The following is a 24,454-nucleotide window of genomic DNA, read 5'->3' as shown; positions in this document are numbered from 1 at the left end:
GCCGACGGTAATGAGCATGAAGCTGGACGGTTGTATGAGGAACGGTACCCAGCAGGACGCCACCCACACTCGCAAACGTTTACAGCAGTTCACCGGTGACTTGGCGAAACAGGCTCGTTAGCAGGATATCACGGTGATGCTGGAAGACCTCGAACACGACGGGATGTTGCATTTGAAGCGACAGTTCTGGAGCACATTGAGGAAGCGTCTACAAGTACTCGAGTGGTTGGACACGATGTGGGGGTCACTCATTGGTTTGAGCGATGACGGCCAGCATCCATTTAGTTTCTGCCCTGTCCAAGACATAAAACCTGTGGCGGACTATGAACATGGGCTAAGGTTTTGCCAGTGGTTTCTGCAAAGTGTTGCATGAGATCCCGACTTCCTCCCCATTGCATTGTTTACTGACGAGAGCACCTTCCATCAGGATAGCCTTTACAACACTCGAAACATTTATTACTGGGCAAGGGGAAATCCTCATGTCACGTACGTCCACGGACACCAGGAACGATTTTCGCTCAACGTTTGGGCAGGCATTTTGGCTGACGATCTGATTGGGTCGGTCCATCTACCTCCTCGACTTACCGGGGCAAATTACTTTCACATTTTGCAAGAAACTCTACCCAGCCTGCTGGAAGATGTTCCCCTGGACATACGGCTACGCGTGTGGCTGTAGTACGATGGGGTGCCCACACATAACATTTGTGCTGTGTGTGGATACTTAAATGGACTCTTCGACGGCCAGATAATTGGGCAGAGGTGCTCGTAGGCCCCCGCGATCACCAGACCTCACGCCACCAGATTTTTACCTGTGGGGATTTTTCGAGGTTCTAGTTCACCCACCCGGACTCTAAATACTTAGGAACATTGAGTAATTAATGGATCGCATTCAGCATGCCACCAATCTTTGAAAGAATTCGACAAAACACCGTTCGACATTACCAAGCTTGTGTCGCATCAGGGGGTCGCCAGTTCGGGCAACTGCTTTAAGTAAACATGTCCTGCTACAAAAAAAGGCCCTTTTCAGGGCCGACACAATTTGTAAAAGACTTTCTGTATGCGAACTAACAGCTATTAATGGGTTTGTTTACAGTACATCTTATCATGAAACTATAATGGATGTGTCGGGACCCTGGCGGATTCGCCCCCAGGCCTCCTGAGCGGAAGGCTGGAGTGGTACCACCGAACATGCCGGCTATCTCGGATACATTGCAATCTCTGGCAGGCAAAGCATTCGAGGTCATGCCTTGTCCAGAGCATCTGGCAACAGGGCAATCCAGCAGCCAATTGGGGAGTGTGGTGCCAAGTTTCTGTAGTTTAGAATTTCTCCACTGTCGACCTACACAACATTAGTAATTTTGGTTCATACTGGCATCAGGTATCCAGGATTAAAATTTCGTAACATAATTTTTCTCGCTGGCTGGAGTGGCTTTGCGGTTCTAGGCGCTACGGTCTGGAACCGAGCGACCGCTACGGACGCAAGTTCGAATCCTGCCTCGGGCATGGATGTGTGTGATGTCCTTAGGTTAGTTAGCTTTAATTAGTTCTAAGTTCTAGGCAACTGATGACCTCAGAAGTTAAGTCACATAGTGCTCAGAGCCATTTGAACCATAATTTTTCTCCATCCTGTATATCTCGCGAGAAGGACAGGAGGGTAAGATTTGAGAGACCCAAACTCACATGGAGGCTTACCAGCAACCGTTCATCGCATGAACTGTTCGCGAATGGAACTGGAAAATGGGAAAGTGACACTGCTGCACAAAGTACCCTCCGCTACACACTGCAACGTAGCTTCCTAAGTACAGATGGAGCTGATGATGTAGATCCAGATGTATATGTCATTTTCAAAGGAACCATACCTGCATTTGCCTTGTTGATGATGGATATTACTCCCGAATGGAATAAAAGTTTAGTCAGATAATTACTGTAATGTGATTAACAACTTTTCCTATTTTGAAGGATCACTATGCAACATGTCCCTTTCACATTAGTATACTAATACACATTGCTTTTACTATTGACACATGCATGTTAGCAATGAATCGTTTAGTTTTTACAGCAGGCAGTACATCATGACCATTTCTGTCGAGCTGGAGATGAAGCCGCCTCCTGAACATGCAGCTGAAGGAAGCCGAAGAGCCAGTAGACTGAGGCAGCACCTGGCCGCCATTGCTAGTGAGTACAAGTCTGACAACTGCCTTACACACGGCTGGTCCAATGTGATTGCTCAACACCATACCCCTAAAAATAGTTACACCTAGCAGTAGTGGAGCTGTACTGGCACAAAGACAGTCTGCATTGTTGCCAGATCCTCCAAAAGTCAGGGGTCAAGCTTACACTGTTGCCAGATCTCCCAAAAGGGTCAATGTCCTAAGGCCATTATCCTCTGTATCTTCAAGGTTGTGGGCCAATGTCCTACTTTGTCAGAGTCCTCTAAGACTGGTCACAGAAGACTTGTATGCAGTCCACTTTGTGCAATTACTGTGTTTTCCTAATGTTCTACCAATGAATCACAGTCAGTGATCTGACTTACCTATAAATAGGCCAACTGGTCACAACATTCCACATCCTTAGAAACTGCTACTCCCAGGTATTTCTATGAGCTGACCTGTACCAATTGTGACTCATTGATATAGTAGTCGGAGAACTCTACGTTTACGTGTCTTTCGCAAAATAAAACAAAAATTTCACTCTGCTCAGCAGTGATAATTTTTGCACGAATCTGGAATCTCAGAAAGCTCTCATGGGATACCTGTCCAGGTTTGGTTTCCAGCTAGCTGCCATGTAAGACCTTGTACACTTCAAAAGTGAGGAGAAAAATGTGCAGTACACATGATGATGAACTCGCACCATATGCAATAGCATCTAAATTAATTTATTTAATAATCATCAGTACACCTCTACATTTGAACCATTTGAAACAGAAAGGACATCGAGACTGTTTTCAATTTCTTGCCATGTTCTTTGTAACACATGCTCTGGCACTGTTGCAATCCCATCAGATGTCTCAACATAGTCATGTTATCCGCTATGATTGCATCCACACAGTCCTCTACGAGTCTCAACAAACGAAAATATGGCTGACATCGAAATAAGTGTGCAAGGAATAGAAAAGCCACTGAAATCACTCAACAGAGGAAAGTCCACTGGACCTGACGGGATACCAGCTCGATTCTACACAGAGTACGCGAAAGAACTTGCCCCCCTTCTAACAGCCGTGCACCGCAAGTCTCTAGAGGAACGGAAGGTTCCAAATGATTGGAAAAGAGCACAGGTAGTCCCATTCTTCTAGAAGGGTCGTCGAGCAGATGCACAGAACTATAGACCTCTATATCTCTGACATCGATCTGTTGTAGAATTTTTGAACATGTTTTTTGCTTGCGTATCATGACGTTTCTGGAAACCCAGAATCTACTCTGTAGGAATCAACATGGATTCCGGAAACAGCGATAGTGTGAGGCCCAACTCGCTTTATTTGTTCATGAGACCCAGAAAATATTAGATACAGGCTCCCAGGTAGATGCCACTTTCCTTGACTTCCGCAAGGCGTTCGATACAGTTCTACATTGTCGCCTGATAGACAAAGCAAGAGCCTACGGAATATCAGACCAGCTGTGTGGCTGGATTGAAGAGTTTTTAGCAAACAGAACACAACATGTTGTTCTCGATGAAGAGACGTCTACAGATGTTAAAGTAACCTATGACGTGCCACAGGGGAGTGTTATGGGGCCTTTCTTTTCACAATATATATAAATGACCTAGTAGATAGTGTCGGAAGTTCCATGCGGCATTTTGAGGATGATGCCCCAGTATACAGAAAAGTTGCAGCATTAGAAAATTGCAGCTAAATGAAGGAAGATGTGCAGCGGATAGGCACTTGGTGCAGGGAGTGGCAACTCACCCTTAACATAGACAAATGTAATGTATTGCGAATACATAGAAAGAAGGATCCTTTATTGTATGATTATATGATAGCGGAACAAACACTGGTGGCAGTCACTTCTGTAAAATATCTGGGAGTATGCGTGCGTAACGATTTGAAGTGGAATGATCATATAAAATTAATTGTTGGTAAAGCGGGTGCCAGGTTGAGATTCATTGGGAGAGTCCTTAGAAAATGTAGTCCATCAACAAAGGAGGTGGCTTACAAAACACTCGTTCGACCTATACTTGAGTACTGCTCACCAGTGTGGGATCCGTACCACAGGAGATAGAGAAGATCCAAAGAAGAGCGGCGCGTTTCGTCACAGGGTTATTTGGTAAGCGTGATAGCGTTACGGGGATGTTTAGCAAACTCGAGTGGCAGACTCTGCAAGAGAGGCGCTCTGCATCGCGGTGTAGCTCGCTGTCCAGGTTTCGAGAGGGTGCGTTTCTGGATGAGGTATCGAATATATTGCTTCCCCCTACTTATACCTCCCGAGGAGATCACGAATGTAAAATCAGAGAGATTCGAGCGCGCACAGAGGCTTTCTGGCAGTCGTTCTTCCAGCGAACCATACGCGACTGGAACAGGAAAGGGAGGTAATGACAGTGGCACGTAAAGTGCCCTTGGCCACACACAGTTGGGTGGCTTGCGGAGTATAAATGTAGATGTAGATGTAGATGTAGAAACTGAGCGTAGTAAAGTCAGGGGAACGTGACCAGGCATTGTGTCCTCTGCATCTGATCCAGCGAGTAGGAAATTTCTTAGCCATTAACTTGTGAACAGGTATTGACCAATGCAGAGGAACTTAGTCCTGTAGGATGATGGTTTTGCGTTGCCAGCCTCGTATCTGACAGTATGCAAACTGCTCCAACATGTCCAGACACACTGACCCGTTCAGTGTGTTCTCTGCAAAGAAGAACAGTCCAGCAATGCAAGACGTTCAGTTTAGCGCCATTATGAACATGTTCAGTGATAGTGTCCAGATTTTGCAAGTCCCAGATCTGAATGTTATACCGATTAATCGTTCCTGATACATGAAGGATTGCCTCATCCGAGAACAGCCGTCTTTCCAGGAACTGGGTGTTCATGCCAGTATGCTGCAGCATATCCGTAGAAAACTGTTGTCGCCTCGGTTTGTCATTCGCCATCAAATGTTACAGACCGTGCACTTCGTAAGCATACAAACAAAGATGTTGTTGTACTACAGGATGTAATGTCGCCTGGAGCACATTAACTTGCCTAGGTGCCTGCGGAATTCGTACAGGGTGTAACACCTCGGTTCAGATTACAGTGATAAAAGCTATAGAAAGAATAATTTAACATTAAGAATAGAATTTTTAGAGAGGAAAATAGTGTAGAATCAGAGTTCGGTAATAGCAGATCAAAATTATAGTATATCAGCAACTAGTTTAACGTCTAAGTACAGCAAAGCCACGGAAGCTCCGTCATGGAGAAGGCGGCGACGTTAAACTCTTGTGATGAAAAACCTATAAAAAGGCCTGATCGTCATTATTGCCGCCTTTTTTCCTTGATCGTTTCGTTAAAGGGCGGGAACCCGTGTCAGTCAGCGAGACAATAATTAGATTGGTCTCCATCGTGTTGAGATTCACGATAAACTGTTCGAATATTTCGGAGATTAAAAGTGATGTAGTGTACGGTCTGTGACTGTTGGTAGCAACGGAATATTAAGGGGATTTTAGGACTTTAGTGCTAGATTTGAACTTTACGGACATATAGATGACAGAAACTCAAATTATCTGCTGATACGAGTGAATTCAGAGGTACCGGTATTCCGATATTAACGCGTGGACTTTTGAAAGTGTCGTGTGTCGTTAGTTGCGAATCTGGACGTAGAGCGCGTGCATTTCGGCATTTGCGGACTATTTAGATTCCTCCAGGCTAGGAACCTTTTAAACAGACCTTCATCCATCACCATCTTAATCCTCGAATATAGAGTGAAAGTGAAATACAAGAGTGTTGTACTTATTTCATCTACCTAGTAATAATCAGTGGAGGTTTTACGGGACCAAAGCTATTCAGCAAGAAGTCAGCACCATCTAGCGGAAAGCGTAGGCATTAACTGACACGCTAACTGAAGTGAACGTTTACGTGTTTTACGGACTGCTTAATATGAACTTTTCTGATTCTTTGACATCCCCACTCCCTCCGAAAGGTGGCGCAGGCTGTCTTAATCATAAAAGGGGAGAGTTTTGCCCGGGCAAATTACTAAATAAAAGCGATATTTACGAGACTCGTAGTAATAGCGAAACACAAGGCCCGCACCCTATCGGAGAGTCGTCGCTGTCGGGAAGTAAAGCCGGAAAACCTACCGACGATACGTATCTACGAGCAGACGTCTGCGTGGAGTATCTAAAAAGGGGACCACAAGAGAGCTGGGGATGCTTTTCTCGTGTCCTCCGCTGTCTCTTATGAAACATTACGATGTGCACCACCCAAATGATTCAGAACACTTCGAGTTGCCAGAAACCTATATAATACTAGTCTTTAATTGTTTTCACAGCAGCTGCCTCACATCCATACTGCCGGGCTGCGGTGGCTGAGCAGTTCTAGGCGCTACAGTCGTGCAGGTTCGAATCCTGCTTCGGGCATGGATGTGTGTGATGTCCTTAGGTTAGTTAGGTTTAAGTAGTTCCAAGTTCTAGGAGACTGATGACCTCAGAAGTTAAGTCCCATAGTGCTCAGAGCCATTTGAACCATTTGAACATCCATACCACGATAATTTATTTGCTTAGTAATCGGCGATTATCTTTCTGAAAATCACACTACTCCTTGTGCGCATTGCTACACTCTGGCGGCAGTTGTTGGCAGAACTGATGTGGGGTTAGAAATTCTTTGAGATTGTCTAGCCTTCGGAGTAATTTCACTATCATATCTATTGTAGTTTGGTCTTTGAAATGTCAAAGGACTGAGAGAGACAAACCGTAGACTGCCTGGCAGAAAAAGTGGAGCACCCAGAAAGGGGACAGGAAACGAAATGAAAATTAACGAATTGAGAGTGCATGTGAAGTTACTTCAGTGATTACAAAATGGAGTCAAATTACGTGTAAATTTAAGAGTGCAGGAAATCTGTGGCCCACTGTTGTGCCATCAGGATTCACTCAGTCCCCAACAGCTGTGACCTGAAGCCATAATCGATGGCTTCGCGCACTTCTTCACCAGGAGTAACACTAATGTGGCTCTCCAAAACATTTTAAGGATGGGAACTCTCCCTAAAAATGGTTCAAATGGCTCTGAGCACTATGGGACTTAACATCTGAGGTCATCAGTCCCCTAGAACTTAGAACTACTTAAACCTAACTAACCTAAGGACCTCACACACATCCATGCCCGAGGCAGGATTCGAACCTGCGACCGTACCGGTCACGCGGTTCCGGACTGAAGCGCCTAGAACCGCTCGGCCACCGGGCCGGCTGGACCTCTCCCTGTGTCGCCACAATACTCACTGCAATGGTCATCTGCGGTAGTGCCGAACCGTGATTCATTTCGAATACAATGAAACGCTTTCATCAGCACACCATCATTCCCAGGCACAGCATTATATTTCAACAAGTTACATAAATGGGTAACTGATGGAGACTTTTGAAACAGTGCAGAGGCACAGTCAAAATAGAAAATGTCCATTCCTCTTGGAGTGCTAGTCTTGCAAATTTCACACGAAAACGTCTTTGAAGTTTGGATGGTAGCAGCTGTATTCGCGGAAGTAGAGCTGTGGGGAAGAGTCGCGGGTCGTGCTCGAGTAGATCAACCGGTAGAGCACTTTCCAACGAAAGGCAAAGGTCCCGAGTTCGAGTCTCTATCCAGCACACAGTTTTAATGTGCCAGCAACGTTGAAAAAGTATACTTCAGTAAAACAAAAAAATATCTCCATGCATAGCCTAGGTATTACAGCATGTATACCTTCCTCACTGGATAACGTGTCCTCGATGTCAGCATTTGTTCTTGTAGTGGGCACTGATCATAATGCTTTGGTTAGTCAACGTATACCTATGGGAGATATGAATTTGATAACCTATAAAGAGGGACTTGACTACAAGCCAAGAAGTAAACACACTATATGAGGAAAATTATCCAGAAACCTGGCTGATTACCTACAAGTTCATGGCGCCCTCCATCGGTAATGCTGGAATTCAGTATGCTGTTGGTCCACCCTTAGCCTTGATGACAGCTTCCACTCTCGCAGGCACACTTTTAATCAGGTGCTGGAAGGTTTCTTGGCGAATGGCAGCCCATTCTTCATGGAGTGCTGCGCTGAGGACAGGTATTGATGTCATTCAGTGAGGCCCGGCACGAACTCGGCGATTCAAAACATTCCAAAGGTATCCAGAATGAGATTTTCACTCTGCAGCGGAGTGTGCGCTGATACGAAACTTCCTGGTAGATTAAAACTGTGTGCCCGACCGAGACTCGTACTCGGGACCTTTGCCTTTTGCGGGCAAGTACTCTACCAACTGAGCTACCCAAGCACGACTCACGCCCCGTCGTCACAGGTTTACTTCTGCCAGTACCTCGTCTCCTACCTTCCAAACTTAACAGAAACTTTCCTGCGAACCTTGCAGGACTAGCAGTCCTGAAAGAAAGGATATTGCGGAGACATGGCTTAGCCACAGCCTGGGGGATGTTTCCAGAATGAGATTTTCACTCTGCAGCGGAGTGTGCGCTGATATGAAACTTGCTGACAGATTAAAACTGTGTGCCAGACCGAGAGAGTTTCATATTAGCGCACACTCCGCTGCAGAGTGAAAATCTCATTCTGGATATTCTACTGTTTGAGAGCCATCAGCAGACACCCAGAGTCCCAGACCGACCTCGGCCCCGCCCGGACCTGTCCGCAGTGAGCATCGGGGCGCTGGGCACGGGCACGACACTGGGCTGGACCAGCGTGGCCATCCCGGAGCTGCAGTGCGGCTATGCGTCTGCGGCCGGAGCGCAGTGCTACCAGTCGTGGCAGCTGTCCTGGGTCTCGGGCTGCATGTCGCTGGGGGCGCTGGCGTTCTCGCTGCCTGTGGGGCGGCTGGCCGACGTGCTGGGCCGCAAGCGGGCCGGGCTCTGCCTGGGCCCCCTCTTCCTGGCCGGCTGGGCCTTCCTCATCTGGGGAGACTCGGTGAGTCCTGCTGTACTCCTCTGCACCACCACACCGCACACCGTTCTTATTGAACTACACTACTGGCCATTAAAATTGCTATACCACGAACATTACGTGCTACAGACGCGAAATTTAACCGACAGGAAGAAGATGCTGTTATATGCAAATGATTAGCTTTTCAGAGCATTCACACAAGGCTGGCGCCGGTGGCGACACATGCAGTGTGCTGACATGAGGAAAGTTCCCAACCGATTGCTCATACGCAAACAGCAGTTGACCGGCGTCGCCTGGTGAAACGCTCTTGTGATGCCTCGTGTAAGGAGGAGAAATGCGTACCGTCACGTTTCCGACTTTGATAGAGGTCGGATTGTAGCCTATCGCGACATTGGTTCTCGCGTTGGACGAGATCCGATGACTGTTAGCAGAATATGGAATCGGTGGGTTCAGTAGGGTGATACGGAACGCGGTGCTGGATACGAACGGCCTCGTATCGAAATGACAGGCATCTTATCTGCACGGCTGTAACGGATCGTGCAGCCACGTCTCGATCCCTGAGTCAACAGATGGGGACGTTTGCAAGACAACAACCATCTGCACCAACAGTTGGACGACGTTTGCAGCAGCACGGACTGTCAGCTCGGAGACCATGTCTGCGGTTACCCTTGACGCTGCATCACAGACAGGAGCGCCTGCGATGGTGTACTCGACGACGAACCTGGGTGCACGAATGGCAAAACGTCATTTTTTCGGATGAATCCTGGTTCTGTTTACAGCATCATGCTGGTCGCATCCGTGCAGGATAATGCACGATCGCATGTTGCAGGTCCTGTACGGGCCTTTCTGGATACAGAAAATGTTCGACTGCTGCCCTGGCCAGCACATTCTCCAGATCTCTCACCAATTGAAACGTCTGGTCAATGGTGGCCGAGCAACTGGCTCGTCACAATACGCCAGTCACTACTCTTGATGAACTATGCTATCCTGTTGAAGTTGCATGGGCAGCTGTACCTGTACACACCATCCAAGCTCTTACTCAATGCCCAGGCGTATCAAGGTCGTTATTACTGCCACAGGTGGTTGTTCTGGGTACTGATTTCTCAGGGTCTATGCACGCAAATTGCGTGAAAATGTAATCATATGTCAGTTCTAGTATAATATATTTGTGCAATGAATACCTGTTTATCATCAGCATTTCTTCTTGGTGTAGCAATTTTAATGGCCAGTAGTGTATATCAAATAACGGTTTGCATAATGACATTCAAACTGCACAGTTGGCCTCAGGGCACCGTGGAAATTAGTATGTGCATGGTTTTCTTTAATTCGTTTGGTTTAGCAATGAAGCCCTCTTTCATTTGGACGGGTTTGTCAATAAGCAGAACTGGCGCATTTGGGGAACTGAGAATTCGCATTTCACAATCGCGAAGTCTCTTCATCCTAAACATGGGATTGTGTGGTGGACAGTGTCCAGTCACGGAATAATCGGTGCGATATTCCTCAATACCATGGTAACTACCAAACTCTATGTGAAGGTTTTGGAAGATGATTTCATCCCAGTTTTCCAAAGTGCCTCTGATTTCGACGAGATGTGATGCATGCGAGACGGAGCTCGACACCATCAAAGCTGGACAGTGTTTGATGTCCTGGAGGAGCACTTTGGGGACCGTATTCTCATTCTGGGCTACTCAGAGGCTACTGGCGTGGGCCTCCATTGTCTGCCATATCCTCTGGATCTGAACACGTGCGACTCATTTTGTGCGTCTGTACTAAAGGCAGGGTGTACAACAACAATCCCAATACCATTTCTGAGCTGAAAACAGGTATTCGGGAGGTCACCGACAGTATCAACGTTCTGACACTTCAGCCGTCACGTAGAATTTCGCTATTCGTCTGCGCCACATCATCGCTAATGATGGTGGGCGTACCGAATATGTCATAACCTAAATCCGAACATCTGTAGTGACGATTACATGTTGAATAAAATGTGTGCACGCCGTAGTTTCTATCTAATTTACGTTTTTGTTCATACAGTTCAATAAGTGTCACCGTGTAGCATCACGTCTAGGCACGGCGAGGTCCAAAGCGATTTTGCGATGGTGTAAGCTGAGGGTATCATTCGGAGTGCTATACTGTTTTATGGTAGCGTGTGCAGACTGCATAACCTGTGGAATTGACTGGACTGAGACGTGCTTTGTAAACTTCCAGCACCACTGTTCACAGCCTATACTACCACTTCTGCTGCCTGTCGCACAATGAATACACTCTGATGTCCTTAAAACGTCCTTATGTCTTAGGGACATGTGTTCATCTTTTATTTACCAACGTAAGCCTGCTTTTAGTAAATACGACGGGATCCTATGATTATTTAATGATCTGTTACCATTTTAAATCTGACATTTCGTGGGGAACCAATATTTTTCTTAATTTTTGGCCAACATTGAACTTGACAACATGCTGAGTGTCTTGCAATGTATGTTAAAGGCATAAAATCAAATACCTCAAAATAACATGAAAGACCGAAACCTGGGTTGTACTTAAACGAACAGCACAAGACACAAGTGGTGGTGTATTGCTCCAAAAAGAAATTGCCTTAAGGGGACATTGTACCGGGTGATCAAAAAGTCAGTATAAATTTGAAAACTTAATAAACCACGGAATAATTTAGATAGAGAGGTAAAAACTGACACACATGCTTTGAATGACATTGAGTTTTGTTAGAACAAAAAAAAAAACAAAGTTCACAAAATGTCCGACAGATGGCGCTGGATAGCAAAACGTCAGTGACTGCGCATGACAATCGTGTATAAAAGGAGCTGTAATGAGAGAGAGAATCAGCACATTCGAGGGTTGGATTCCCTCTCTTCTTCATCGAAGAGTTTCACTGCCTGGGCTACTCTCAGGGTGCGCCTTCGACGTGGAAGATCCCTGCCGTGTCGTCTGCTTGCCGTCCATACTGCCTGCCGGTGCTCGCCGCCGCCGCCGCCGCCGCTTGGTCGCCGCCTTCCGGTCCTCGCCGTCGCCGCCTGCCGGGGCTCGCCGCCCCCGCCTGGTCGCCGCCTGCCGGTGCTCGCCGCCGCCGACGCCGCCGCCGCCGCCGCCGCCTGCTGATCGCCGCCGCCGACGCCGCCGACGCCGTCGCCGCCTGCCGGGGCTCGCCGCCGCCGCCGCCGCCGCCGCCGCCGGTGCCCGCCGCCGCCGCCGCCGCCATCCGGTGCCCGCCGCCGCCGCCGCCGCCGCCGCCATCCGGTGCCGCCTGGTCGCCGCCATCGCCGCCGTCCTGACCCTGGTCTACGGCCGTCTTCGTCTTCATCCGTCTTCGTCTTTGTCTGTCCCCAGTTTCTGTCCTCTCCTCTTCGTTCTGTTCGTTCTTGTTTCTCTCTCCCGTCATGTCCAACCCCACCACCACTGTCACTACTACCACCACCGCCATTGTCTATACCTCCCCTTCCGCCGCCTCCACCACTATAACTTGGTGTGCCCAGTCCCACCCCCCTCCTTCCATTCCACCTCTCCTCACTCTCCCTTCACCCTCTATCTTTGTCGCCCCCTCTCCCGCTTCTTCCTCCCGCTCCTCTCGTTCTGATCCCTTCCCCCCACTCCCCCAGCCTGTCACTGCAGCTCCGGCTCGGGTGGTGGCCCGTCGGGCCACTGTCCACGCCCAGCTCTCCCCGTCACCTTCGCCATCACCGCCGCCACTGCCACCGTCATCGTCATCGTCGCCGTCGCCTTCGCCTTCACTGTCACCGTCACCATCACCATCTCCGGCGCCGACTCCGGCCCCGGGACCTGCCCCTCCCCGCCACATTCCCGTTGTTCCCATCCCCCACACCTCCTCCACCGCCGTCAAGCGCCCCGGTGGCACTCCTGCTTCCTCTGCTTCCAAAAAGGCTGCGCCTCGTCCTCCTTCCCCCACCCATGATGCCATGGAAGTCTCCCCGCCTGTCCCTGCCCCCTCATCCTCCTCCTCTCCCCCTTCCTCCTACCGCTACCTCCTCTCCCGTCCTGATCCCTCTCTCCTTGAAGCCCGGAACCTCACCCTCTTCCTTCGCCAGCATTGTCCTGGTGCCCCCATCTCCCTCCTCACTCCTCGCCGAGATTCGGTCCTCATCTCCTCCCCCAGCCCAACCCTCCACACCTACCTCCTTTCCCGCATCCCTGTCGCCCGCTTTGGCCCTCATGCCTCTCTCACCCCTGCTCCTTCACCACCTCCCCCCCTCCAACCCCAACCTCCGCGTCGCCCGCCAACTCTCACCGCCGTGATCACTCGGCTTAGTCCAGTGATCACGGAGGAGGAGGTGTTGGCGGAGCTCCAGGCGCATCCCCATTTGGAGGTGCGTGCGGTTCGCCGCATACATAACGCTGCCGGCCCCACCCGCCTTATGCGGGTTTTTTCTGAGCACGCCCCCTCCATTGACCGTCTCCTGAAGGAGGGTGCCCTCCTTTTTAACCAGCGGTACAAGGTCGACCCCTCCCGTTCCCCTCCTCAATCCCTGCGCTGCCAGAGGTGTCTACGCTATAACGCGCACCCCACGGCTGAGTGCCACGAGGCCCCCACCTGCCCGCATTGTCGGCAAGCGCACTTCCTCCGGCAGTGCCCCAACCTCCAATCCCCTCCTTCCTGCAATACCTGCAATCTCCCCCATCCCACCTACTCCCAAAAGTGTAAAGCCCGACCCCCTCCAACCACTCTTGAACTCACCGTCCCTGTCCGTCCCCTGGACGCCCCCACCCCTCCTGGCAATTCCCTTCGTCCCCCCCCCACCGCTGAGGACATCATCAGGTTCCTTACCATCGTCCTCCAGAATGTTCATCCCTTTCAGCGCCCACACACCCTCCAACAGATCTCCCTCGCCGCCCGTTCCATATTCCAACTCAAGATGTACGCCACCTACTCCAACAACCAGGCCCATTTCACCTTCTCCCGCCTCGACACCCTCGTCTAAATCCCTATCATGGCGCGACAGCAACGTATCCTTTTCAACAACATCCGCTTCCTACCCGCCAACAGGAACCTCTTCCTGCACACCCTTGCCACCCACCGCGTGGATGCCTTCCTCCTTAATGAAACCTTCCTCCAACCCCACCACACCATTCACACTTCGCCCTACCTCCTCCACCGCTCCGATAATCCCCTCCCGACTGCGCGTGGCGGAGTTGCCATTGGTCACCACCGCCAGATCCCCGTTCGGCTCCAACCTCTCCTTCCCGACCCCACCAAACACCTGATCCTTAGTCTCTTCTTCCCCGGCCTTACCGTTACCTGCGCCACCATCTATGTCCGCCCCAACGCTCCTATTCCCTTCGACTTCCTCTCCCACGTCGATCGTACCTTTTCCTCCTACGTGATCGCCGCCGACCTCAACATCCATAGTCGTTCCGCTGCCCAGTTACGTCGATGGCATCGGTTCCTCTCCACCCTTCAAGGTGACCTCGTCCCCTTCCCCCGGCATACCCGTCCAGAATCCAACTCCACTCCTGATGTTATCCTCTCCTCCCCCAACCTCCTTGGCCGCATAACGGTGGATGTCCTGGAGCCTATTGGTAGCGACCATCTCCCTGTCTTCCTCACCGTTTCAGACGGTCGTCGCCCTCGCCCCGACCCTCGTACTGACCCTCCCCCTAAGTATGTCCACGACTATTCCCGAGACGACTGGAATGCCTACCGGGATACCCTTTCCACCCAGGTCGATAGCCACCCTCTCAGCTACCACCACCCTGACGATGTCACCCATGCCGCCTCCTTTCTCCAGCAGACCTTGTCTGAGGCCGTGGAGGCCCACGTTCCTACTGTCGCCATCCACCCCCACCGTCCTACCTTACCCCCACAGGCCGTTCTCCTCCTCCGTGAATCCCGTCGTCTCTACCGTGCCTTCCTCCGCACGCGTGACCCGGACACACTCCGACGCCACCGGCAACTCCAGCGACACGTTCGTAATTTGCTCGCGGCTAAGAAACGCCGGGACTGGCGACAGACTTGCACCCGTTTAAATGCCACCCTACCAATCAACTCGTCCACGTTCTGGTCGGCCTTCCATCGCCTTACCGGAACTAAACCCTCACCCTACTATCCTCTTCTCCACGATGATCGCCCCTTCCCTGACACCCTTAGTAAGGCCAATCACTTTGCCTCCTACCTCTCCGATGTCTTCTCCATCCCCGACGATCCCCAGTTTGATTACTCCCTCTTCCCGGATATCCGCGATCGAACTGACACCTCTGTCCCTCCCCTCGCTCCTGGTTTCCAGTACTTGGACAACATTACACACACGGAACTCAATGCCCCTATCACTACACAGGATCTCATTGTTACACTCCGCACCAAACGCAACACCGCTCCTGGTCACGATCGTGTCACCTTCGTGAAGCTCCTGTCTCTTTCCTCTCCACCCTGGCCAGGCTCTACAATGTAGTCCTGTCCACCGGTTACTACCCCGACCTGTGGAAAACCTCCCGTATCCTCATGTTCCTTAAACCTGGCAAACCGCCGTCCGCCGTCTCTTCCTACCGTCCCATCAGCCTTACCTCGGTCTTCAGCAAGGTCCTGGAATCTATCCTCACCCGTCGCATCCACCAGCATCTCCGCCAGCACCGCCTCCTTCCCGTCACCCAGTGTGGCTTTCGGCCGTCCTTCTCTTCCGACGACCTTCTCCTTCACCTCACTCATCTCCTTTCCGAACAGCTAAATTCCCGTCGCTCCGCAATCTTCCTCTCCCTGGACCTCGAACGTGCATATGACCGCGTATGGCATTCCGGTCTCCTCGTCAAGCTCCAAACCTTCGCCCTTCCCATCAACTACGTCCGTCTGATCGGCTCCTTTCTCTCCCGCCGTCCTTCCTATGTCACCATCCATAACACCGATTCCTACACCTTTTTCCCCTCCGCCGGTGTGCCCCAAGGCTCCGTCCTCTCCCCCCTTCTGTACCTGTTGTACACGGCGGACATGCCGCCGCCATCACCCCCCGTCCACCTTCTCCAGTTTGCCGATGACACCGCCTTCCTTGCCCTTGCCCCCACCCTACAGCGCTCCCAACGCCTTCTCCAATCCCATCTTGACCGGTTCACCGCTTGGTGCAACCAGTGGTTGCTCAAGGTCAATCCTTCCAAAACCCAGGCGATCATTGTAGGCAAAACCACCCCTTCCTTCCGCCTCCTTGATTTCTATCTCACCGTCTATGGCCGTCCCATCGCCCTCACTCCCACCCTTAAGTACCTTGGCGTCACCCTCGACCGTCGCCTCTCCTGGACTCCCCATCTCCAGACAATCCAAGCCAAGGCACGTTCCCGCCTCCGTCTCCTCAAGCTCCTTTCCGGCCGTACGTGGGGTCTGGACCCCTCCACCATCCTCCACACATATAAATCCCTCATCCGCCCCATCCTTTGTTATGCCCATCCAGCATGGATCTCCGCTCCCCCTACCTTTTATAAATCCCTCCAAATCCTTGAACGCCATGCTCTCCGCCTCGCCTATCGCATCCGTCTCCCCTCCCCCACGCGGATCCTCTACGATCTCATCCCCTTCCCCCACCTCCTCCTTTTCCTTGAGAGGATACGGATCCTGTACACCTCCCGCAAACTCGATCCTCCTCACCCGCTCGTCTCCCCGATCCTCTCCCACCCCCGCCCGCTGCCGCGCCTGTATTCGCACGTCCCACCCGGTCTCCATCTCTCCACCCTCCTTACCCTCTCCCAAGGTGGCTTCCGCCAGCTCCCCCTCCCTGATGATGCCCTCCTCCCTTCCATCTACCCCTCCTACCAACTTTGATCCTCCCACCCTCCTCCTGTACTTATTCCTCCGGGCACCCTCCCTCCCTCCTCTCCCTTTTCCCTCCCTCCTCCTTTTCTCCCCCCCTCCTCCCCCGGGCCTCCCCTCCCCTGTTCCTCTCCTCCTGCCCCCGACTCCTCAGCCATTGGCATCCTTTTTCTCCCCTCTCCCCCACCTACCCCTTCTACCCCTCTTGGCAGGTCCCCGGACTCGCACACGTTACGTGGACATTCGCGCGGCGGAGGTCGCCGCCATCAGTGTTTTGTGTGTTTCGTGTTTCGTGTTTAGTGTTCACCGTCCCCTCCCTCGTTCACCAGTGCCATCATCATCTTCAGTGGTTGTGCGTCGTCTCATCAGCTAGCAGTGTGGATTATCGACGAGTGTGACCGGCTCCGTGATTGTCTCTATGTGTCTCCTGTTTTATTGCCCACCGCTCTGTGACTTCTGTGTCTTCTCCCTGTTTTTGCTGCTTGTGTCTTCTATGGCTGAAGAGCAGCGTAGTGTGCTGCTGACAGCCTGCCTGTTGTACAGGTTTCAAAATTACAATAAAGTAAAAAAAAAAAAAAAAAGAGAGAGAATCAGATGCGCCAGCAGTCGCAGCATGTTGACGTTACCTGAAAAGGCGGCTTTACTGAAGCTGTATTATCAGAATGGGGAATGTGCTAGTTCAGCGTTACGATCCTATCGCCATAGGAAGGGGATTGGAACAGGTAAAGGTCCGTTGACAAATGCAGCTGTGGCGAGAATGATTTCGAAGTTTGAAGCCACGGGTTGTTTACACGATAGACCCCATAGTGGCCGACCGAGCACAAGGCGTAATGCTGCTGAGACAGTTCAGGAAGAAATGGATACTGTAGCGGGTTCGTCTATGCACGGAGAAGTCAGCGCTCGTGCAGTCGCACGTCGCACTGGCTTTCCATACACTACTGTTTGGTTGGCACTTAGGCGCACCCTCCGATGCTATCCGTACAAAATCCATCGGAATCGTGAACTGTTACCTGGCGATTTAGTGAAGCGGAGGGCATTTGCGGTGTGGGCGTTTCAAAACATGGCGGAAGATGACGATTGGTTGAGTAATGTGTTGTGGACCGATGAAGCTCATTTCACGCTCCGAGGGTCTGTCAACGCCCACAACTGCAGAATTTGGGCTACCTAAAATCCTAAAACTGTCGTGGAAACTCCATTGCACGACGAAAAAGTCACGGTATGGGTTGTATTTACCACATCTACCGTTATCGGGCCTTTTTTCTTCGAGGAAATGCGTGATTCTGGTTTTGTAACTGCTACAGTGAAGGGTGAGAGGTACGCCAATATGTTACACAACCGCATCATCCCCAGCGTGGCTGATAAACACCTGCTGGAACGTACGATGTTTATGCAGGATAGCGCTCCATCCCATACTGCTAGACGCGTGAAAGCTCTCTTGCGCGCGACGTTTGGTGATGATCGTGTGCTCAGCCGCCACTTTCGTCGTGCTTGGCCTCCCAGGTTCCCAGACCTCAGTCCCTGCGATTATTGGCTTTGGGGTTACCTGAAGTCGCAAGTGTATCGTGATCGACCGACATCTCTAGGGATGCTGAAAGACAACATCCGACGCCAATGCCTCGCCGTAACTCCGGACATGCTTTTCAGTGCTGTTCACAACATTATTCCTCGACTAGAGCTATTGTTGAGGAATGATGGTGGACATATTGAGCATTTGCTGTAAAGAACATAATCGTTGCTTTGTCTTACTTTGTTATGCTAATCATTGCTATTCTGACCAGATGAAGCGCCATCTGTCGGACATTTTTTGAACTTTTGTATTTTTTTGGCTCTAATAAAACCCATGTCATTCCATGCATGTGTGCCAATTTGTACTTCTCCATCTACATTATTCCGTGATTTATTCAGTTTTCAAATTTATATTGACTTTTTGATCACCCAGTTTCTCCTTTGCTGCCAATGTTAAATTTTATCTAATTTTGTGACCCATTATCGTGGAAACTCTTTAAGAGACAAACTTACAGTTTTCCATAATTATTGAATGCACTTTTCTAGATATACTGGACTAGAATTATTACTAAAATTGTATTGTGGGGCATGTCCTCTTTTTTTTTCAAACGCTCATTTTTTGACAGATTTTGTAAATAAATGAACAAAAACAAAACAACTTAGGATATTTTAATCATTCTAGTTCCATATGTGTTGAATATCACTCTTGGCATGCTGTGAAAATTTCATGCCTCTACCATGAGTACTTTTTTAGAAAATGGGTTATTTATTGCAAAAGAATGTAGTTCAGAGATATTGAGGTTTAAAACTTTTTTATTACAAATTCTTATACTGACTTACATTTCTGCGTCTTTTATGCTCTAGAATTGCCCTGGCCCATAGCCTGTGTCTTCTTCAGTGTCACAACAGCCCAGTGCTTGCCTCCTCCTCTTCTTTCTGGTTTCTTTTGTCATTTGCTGAGCAGCTAACTCTGCTTCACGTACATGAAGCTCATCCACTTCCTGCAGTCCTTTAGCTGTGTTCTGTCCCAATCTTACCCCTAACTTCTCCAGAACCTTAATTCTTTCATATTTCCCACCATTAAAAGTTATTTCAGCTTGAGGCACTGCTAACTTTAGAGTCACAAAGCCAACAAATACATTTTTACGCACATGCCGCCACACAACATAATTGAAAGACTCATTTACATTCTGGGTCTTCCTATGTAAAGATTTGTTTAGTAGCTCAGGATTTGCCAAATCTCTGTAAATATCTTTGATTGCCTCCATTACTGCTGAAGGAAGAGAATTTTTATGTGTAAATTCATGCAGGGTGTCAGAAAATTCAGCTTGCCTATATTTACACCAAGTGTTTTGTGGAGGTGGACACAAAGCATGACATGGCTTTTCATCGGTTGATATTCGATAAAAGAAAGTGCTCCACACAGCTCTTTTCATCTTCTCTAAATTGTCATAGTTATCTCTAATGGTCTTCGCATAATATTGCTGTAATTCATCAATTACTTTGTCTGCTACTTTTCCAGCACATTTTATTGACTTGCAATCAGACACGACACTACTTTGAACGAAAATTAGTATCAGAAACAAAGGACTGATTTGTTTATTATTAATGCGAACGTCTGAGACGTAGCAGTAGGCACAGAACAGAGCAATTCACAGCCTTCTAGACGGTGTAGTTCCCAAGATATGACTGCTCAACTGTGCCAGTATATGCGTAACCGCGAAATTTGACAGTCACACGTCAACATTCAAAATACTATTTGAAGGTCCCACAATTGTCTGATTTTAATGTATTATGTACCGAAATGTTCAGGAAACTCCAAAGTACATTATGGAGTAGAAAACAGAAAATGTCAAATTTCAACAAATTTCACGTACAATGTCCCCTTAAAGATGCTGTCGTAAAAACGGGACAGTGTCGTCCTTATACAATCATCATCTCCCAAATGTTCCTCTACTGTATGCAGTGAAAAATCCTGTAAAACATGTTTGTATGCCTCTGCAAGTACAATAAGGAAACCACGCCCTAGACACGAAAGATTCCGTAACACCGTCTTCTCCATACTTCACTGCTGGTATTACACTTTATGGCGGGCAACATTCTCAAGGCATTCGAGAGACACAAATCCTTCCACCGGATTGGTACACGGTACAGCCTTCCTCGTCACTCCAAACCACGTGTATACAGTCATACACTGTGCAGTGCCATCGCTTTTTACACCGTCTCGAGCGCCGCTTACTAATTGAAGACCGGCTCGACTATTGTACCACATGATTCTTAACGCCTTTTTGCACAATCACTGTGCAAGCCGAACTGCTGGTAGAACTTTGGTACTCACTGGAGATTCCGTCCTCTCTTAACAGTCGATCTTCACAATGCACGACGGTTTCTCTCCTTCAGTACACGAGGTCTGTTCTGGTCTCGGTTTAGTCGTGGCTGTCCCTTCACATTTCCACTTCACAACAACGTCACCAACAGTCGACTAGGGTAGCTTTAGAGGGCCTGGAACGTTCCTGATGATTGTCACTCAGGGGATATCCAATGAGTAGTCCACATTTGAAGTCACTGATTTCTGATGTAATCTGTGAGACCTGATTTTCTCCTGATCTATACAATTTTCAAACTACTTATGGCAATTCAGCCAGGTAATATTTACAGCGACCGCCGATATCTCAGCAGGGGTACTCCCCGCCATTTTCAAGGCACAAACTGCAACGGACAGGCGATGTACGGGCAAATTTAAAGCCTCGTTTCCTGGAGCAATTCAGGAAAGATTACACACACACACACACACACACACACACACACACACACAGACGCTGAACACTAGTGCCACAAGGATGACCAAAGCCAGAGGTATCGATAGTGAAAGACTACGAACTAGCAGGTGAGGTAACATTGACTTTGTCCCTCTGTTTTTTGACTTGGAAGAGGGCAGGATTCATAGCAGAGTTCAAACAAAAGCCTCCATCCCTGTTTACAAGGTTGCTCGCTAATTTAATCTCAACAGCTTCCTTAATAACACTGTCCCAATAGCTGGACTTGCATGCCAATATCTCGGTATTGTTACATACCATAAACAAAAATCTCCATCCCTGTTTACAAGTATCAGGAACTCAGATGATTTCTTATGTCGTTTGGAGCGAATGCACTTCAATGACTGATATTCTAGTAAGTTTTGATGTGGTCTCTCTGTTCACTCGTGTTCCTCTGTCTGATTCGTTGCGGTTAATTGAGTTTAGGTTTGGTGTTGAATTAACTAATGTCTTTCGACATTTGTTGACATCCGCTTACGGTACTTTTTATTCAGTGACCAGCATTACGAGCAGACAGATGGAGGTGCTATGGGTAGCCCGTTGTCTCCTGTGATTGCAAATTTGTTTATGGAAGACCTCGAGCAACGTGCATTGGAGTCAGCGCCTTTCAAACCCGCCTGTTTCTTCATATATGTTGATGATACTTTTGTTGTTTGGTCTCATGGTACGGAGAATTTGAAAACCTTTCTAGAACATCTGAACTCGATCCACCCGAACACTCGTTTTATGATGGAGGTGGAAGAGGATGGTTGCCTTCCCTTTCTTCACGTTTTGATTAGGAGTAAGATTAATAGATCATTGGGAAATGTAGTTTACCGGAAACGCACTCACACTGACTTCTATTCACAGGCTGATATTTGTCACAATCCAGCTCAATTTGAAGGGGTACTCCGTACCTTGGTACACAGGGCACATGTCATTTCCGGCACTGACACTTTGCCAACTGAGCTGGCCCATCTTCAAACTACATTCCGTCAGAATGGTTATAGTGATAGATTGAACGTGCGTTGCGCTATCGACCAACAGTGCATCGGGTCACTGATGATAATACTGAGTCTACTGCCTTTTTGCCTTGTTGTTGTGCTCTTCAGTCCTGAGACTGGTTTGATGCAGCTCTCCATGCTACTCTATCCTGTGCACGCTTTTTCATCTCCCAGTACCTACTGCAACCTACATCCTTCTGAATCTGCTTAGTGTATTCATCTCTTGGTCTCCCTCTACGATTTTTACCCTCCACGCTGCCCTCCAATACTAAATTGGTGATCCCTTGATGCCTCAGAGCATGTCCTACCAACCGATCCCTTCTTCTCGTCAAGTTGTGCCACAAACTTCTCTTCTCCCCAATCCTATTCAATAATTCCTCATTAGTTATGTGATCTACCCATCTAATCTTCAGCATTCTTCTGTAGCACCACATTTCGAAAGCTTCTATTCTCTTCTTGTCCAAACTATTTATCGTCCATGTTTCACTTCCATACATGGCTACACTCCATACGAATACTTTCAGAAATGACTTCCTGACACTTAAATCAATACTGGATGTTAACAAATTTCTCTTCTTCAGAAACGCTTTCCTTGCCATTGCCAGCCTACATTTTATATCCTCTCTACTTCGACCATCATCAGTTATTTTGCTCCCCAAATAGCAAAACTCCTTTACTACTTTAAGTGCCTCATTTCCTAATCTAATTCCCTCAGCATCACCCGACTTAATTAGACTACATTCCATTATCCTTGTTTTGCTTTTGTTGATGTTCATCTTATATCCTCCTTTCAAGACACTGTCCATTCCATTCAACTGCTCTTCCAAGTCCTTTGCTGTCTCTGACAGAATTACAATGTCATCGGCGAACCTCAAAGTTTTTATTTCTTCTCCATGGATTTTAATACCTACTCCGAAATTTTCTTTTGTTTCCTTTACTGCTTGCTCAATATACAGATTGAACAACATCGGGGAGAGGCTACAACCCTGTCTCACTTTCTTCCCAACCACTGCTTCCCTTTCATGTCCCTCGACTCTTATAACTGCCATCTGGTTTCTGTACAAATTGTAAATAGCCTTTCGCTCCCTGTATTTTACCCCTGCCACCTTTAGAATTTGAAAGAGAGTATTCCAGTCAACATTGTCAAAAGCTTTCTCTAAGTCTACAAATGCTAGAAACGTAGGTTTGCCTTTCCTTAATCTTTCTTCTAAGATAAGTCGTAAGGTCAGTATTGCCTCACGTGTTCCAGTGTTTCTACGGAATCCAAACTGATCTTCCCCGAGGTTGGCTTCTACTAGTTTTTCCATTCGTCTGTAAAGAATTCGTGTTAGTATTTTGCAGCTGTGACTTATTAAGCTGATAGTTCTGTAATTTTCACATCTGTCAACACCTGCTTTCTTTGGGATTGGAATTATTATATTCTTCTTGAAGTCTGAGGGTATTTCGCCTGTCTCATACATCTTCCTCACCAGATGGTAGAGTTTTGCCAGGACTGGCTCTCCCACGGCCGTCAGTAGTTCCAATGGAATATTGTCTACTCCGGGGGCTTTGTTTCGACTCAGGTCTTTCAGTGCTCTGTCAAACTCTTCACGCAGTATCATATCTCCCATTTCATCTTCATCTACATCCTCTTCCATTTCCATAATATTGTCCTCAAGTTTGCCTTACGCAAGAAGAATTTCCAACAAGATCGGTCGTATTTTACGGAAATACGATGTGAAATGTGTTTTCAGACCTCCATCTCAAATTAGAGTGTTTTTGGGTTGGTCTGCCTAAGACGGTTGTATATAGGATTCCTTGTAACTGCAGCTTGGCATATATTGGTCAAACCTAGATCTGCTACTGAAACTTCCTGGCAGATTAAAACTGTGTGTCGGACCGAGACTCGAACTCGGGACCTTTGCCTTTCGCAGGCAAGTGCTCTACCAACTGAGCTACCCAAGCGCGACTCACGCCCAGTCCTCACAGCTTTACTTCTGCCAGTACCTCGTCTCCTACCTTCCAAACTTTACAGAAGCTCTCCTGCGAACCTTGCAGAACTAGCACTCCTGAAAGAAAGGATATTGCAGAGACATGGCTTAGCCACAGCCTGGGGGATGTTTCAAGAATGAGATTTTCACTCTGCAGCGGAGTGTGTGCTGATATGAAACTTGCTGGCAGATTAAAACTGTGTGCCGGACCGAGATTCGAACTCGGGTCCCGAGTTCGAGTGTCGGTCCGGCACACAGTTTTAATCTGCCAGGAAGTTTCATATCAGCGCACCCTCCGCTGCGGAGTGAAAATCTCATTCTACATCTGCTACTGCTGAACATTGTTTGGATACTGGTCACCCTATGTTACATAACAATACCGAGATAACGGGACAGTGTTATT

The 24,454-nt window shown here is 48.6% G+C and overlaps 1 protein-coding gene across 1 annotated transcript in view; it reads left to right on the top strand.

The window, feature by feature from the left end:
* Positions 1 to 2,064: 2,064 nt before the first annotated feature.
* Positions 2,065 to 24,454, top strand: part of LOC124720209 (facilitated trehalose transporter Tret1-like) — a 30,356-nt gene continuing 7,966 nt past the window's right edge. Inside the window, exons 1-2 of the mRNA XM_047245532.1 lie at positions 2,065 to 2,175; positions 8,779 to 9,047. Coding sequence (XP_047101488.1) covers positions 2,073 to 2,175; positions 8,779 to 9,047 — 372 coding nt within the window. The 5' untranslated portion in view covers positions 2,065 to 2,072. The remainder of the gene's footprint in view (positions 2,176 to 8,778; positions 9,048 to 24,454) is intronic.

The sequence above is a fragment of the Schistocerca piceifrons genome, chromosome 11 (genome assembly GCF_021461385.2).
Source record: "Schistocerca piceifrons isolate TAMUIC-IGC-003096 chromosome 11, iqSchPice1.1, whole genome shotgun sequence".
Classification (NCBI taxonomy): domain Eukaryota; kingdom Metazoa; phylum Arthropoda; class Insecta; order Orthoptera; family Acrididae; genus Schistocerca; species Schistocerca piceifrons.
Note: the sequence above shows the minus strand (reverse complement) of the source record. Positions and strands in the feature narration are given on the sequence as shown.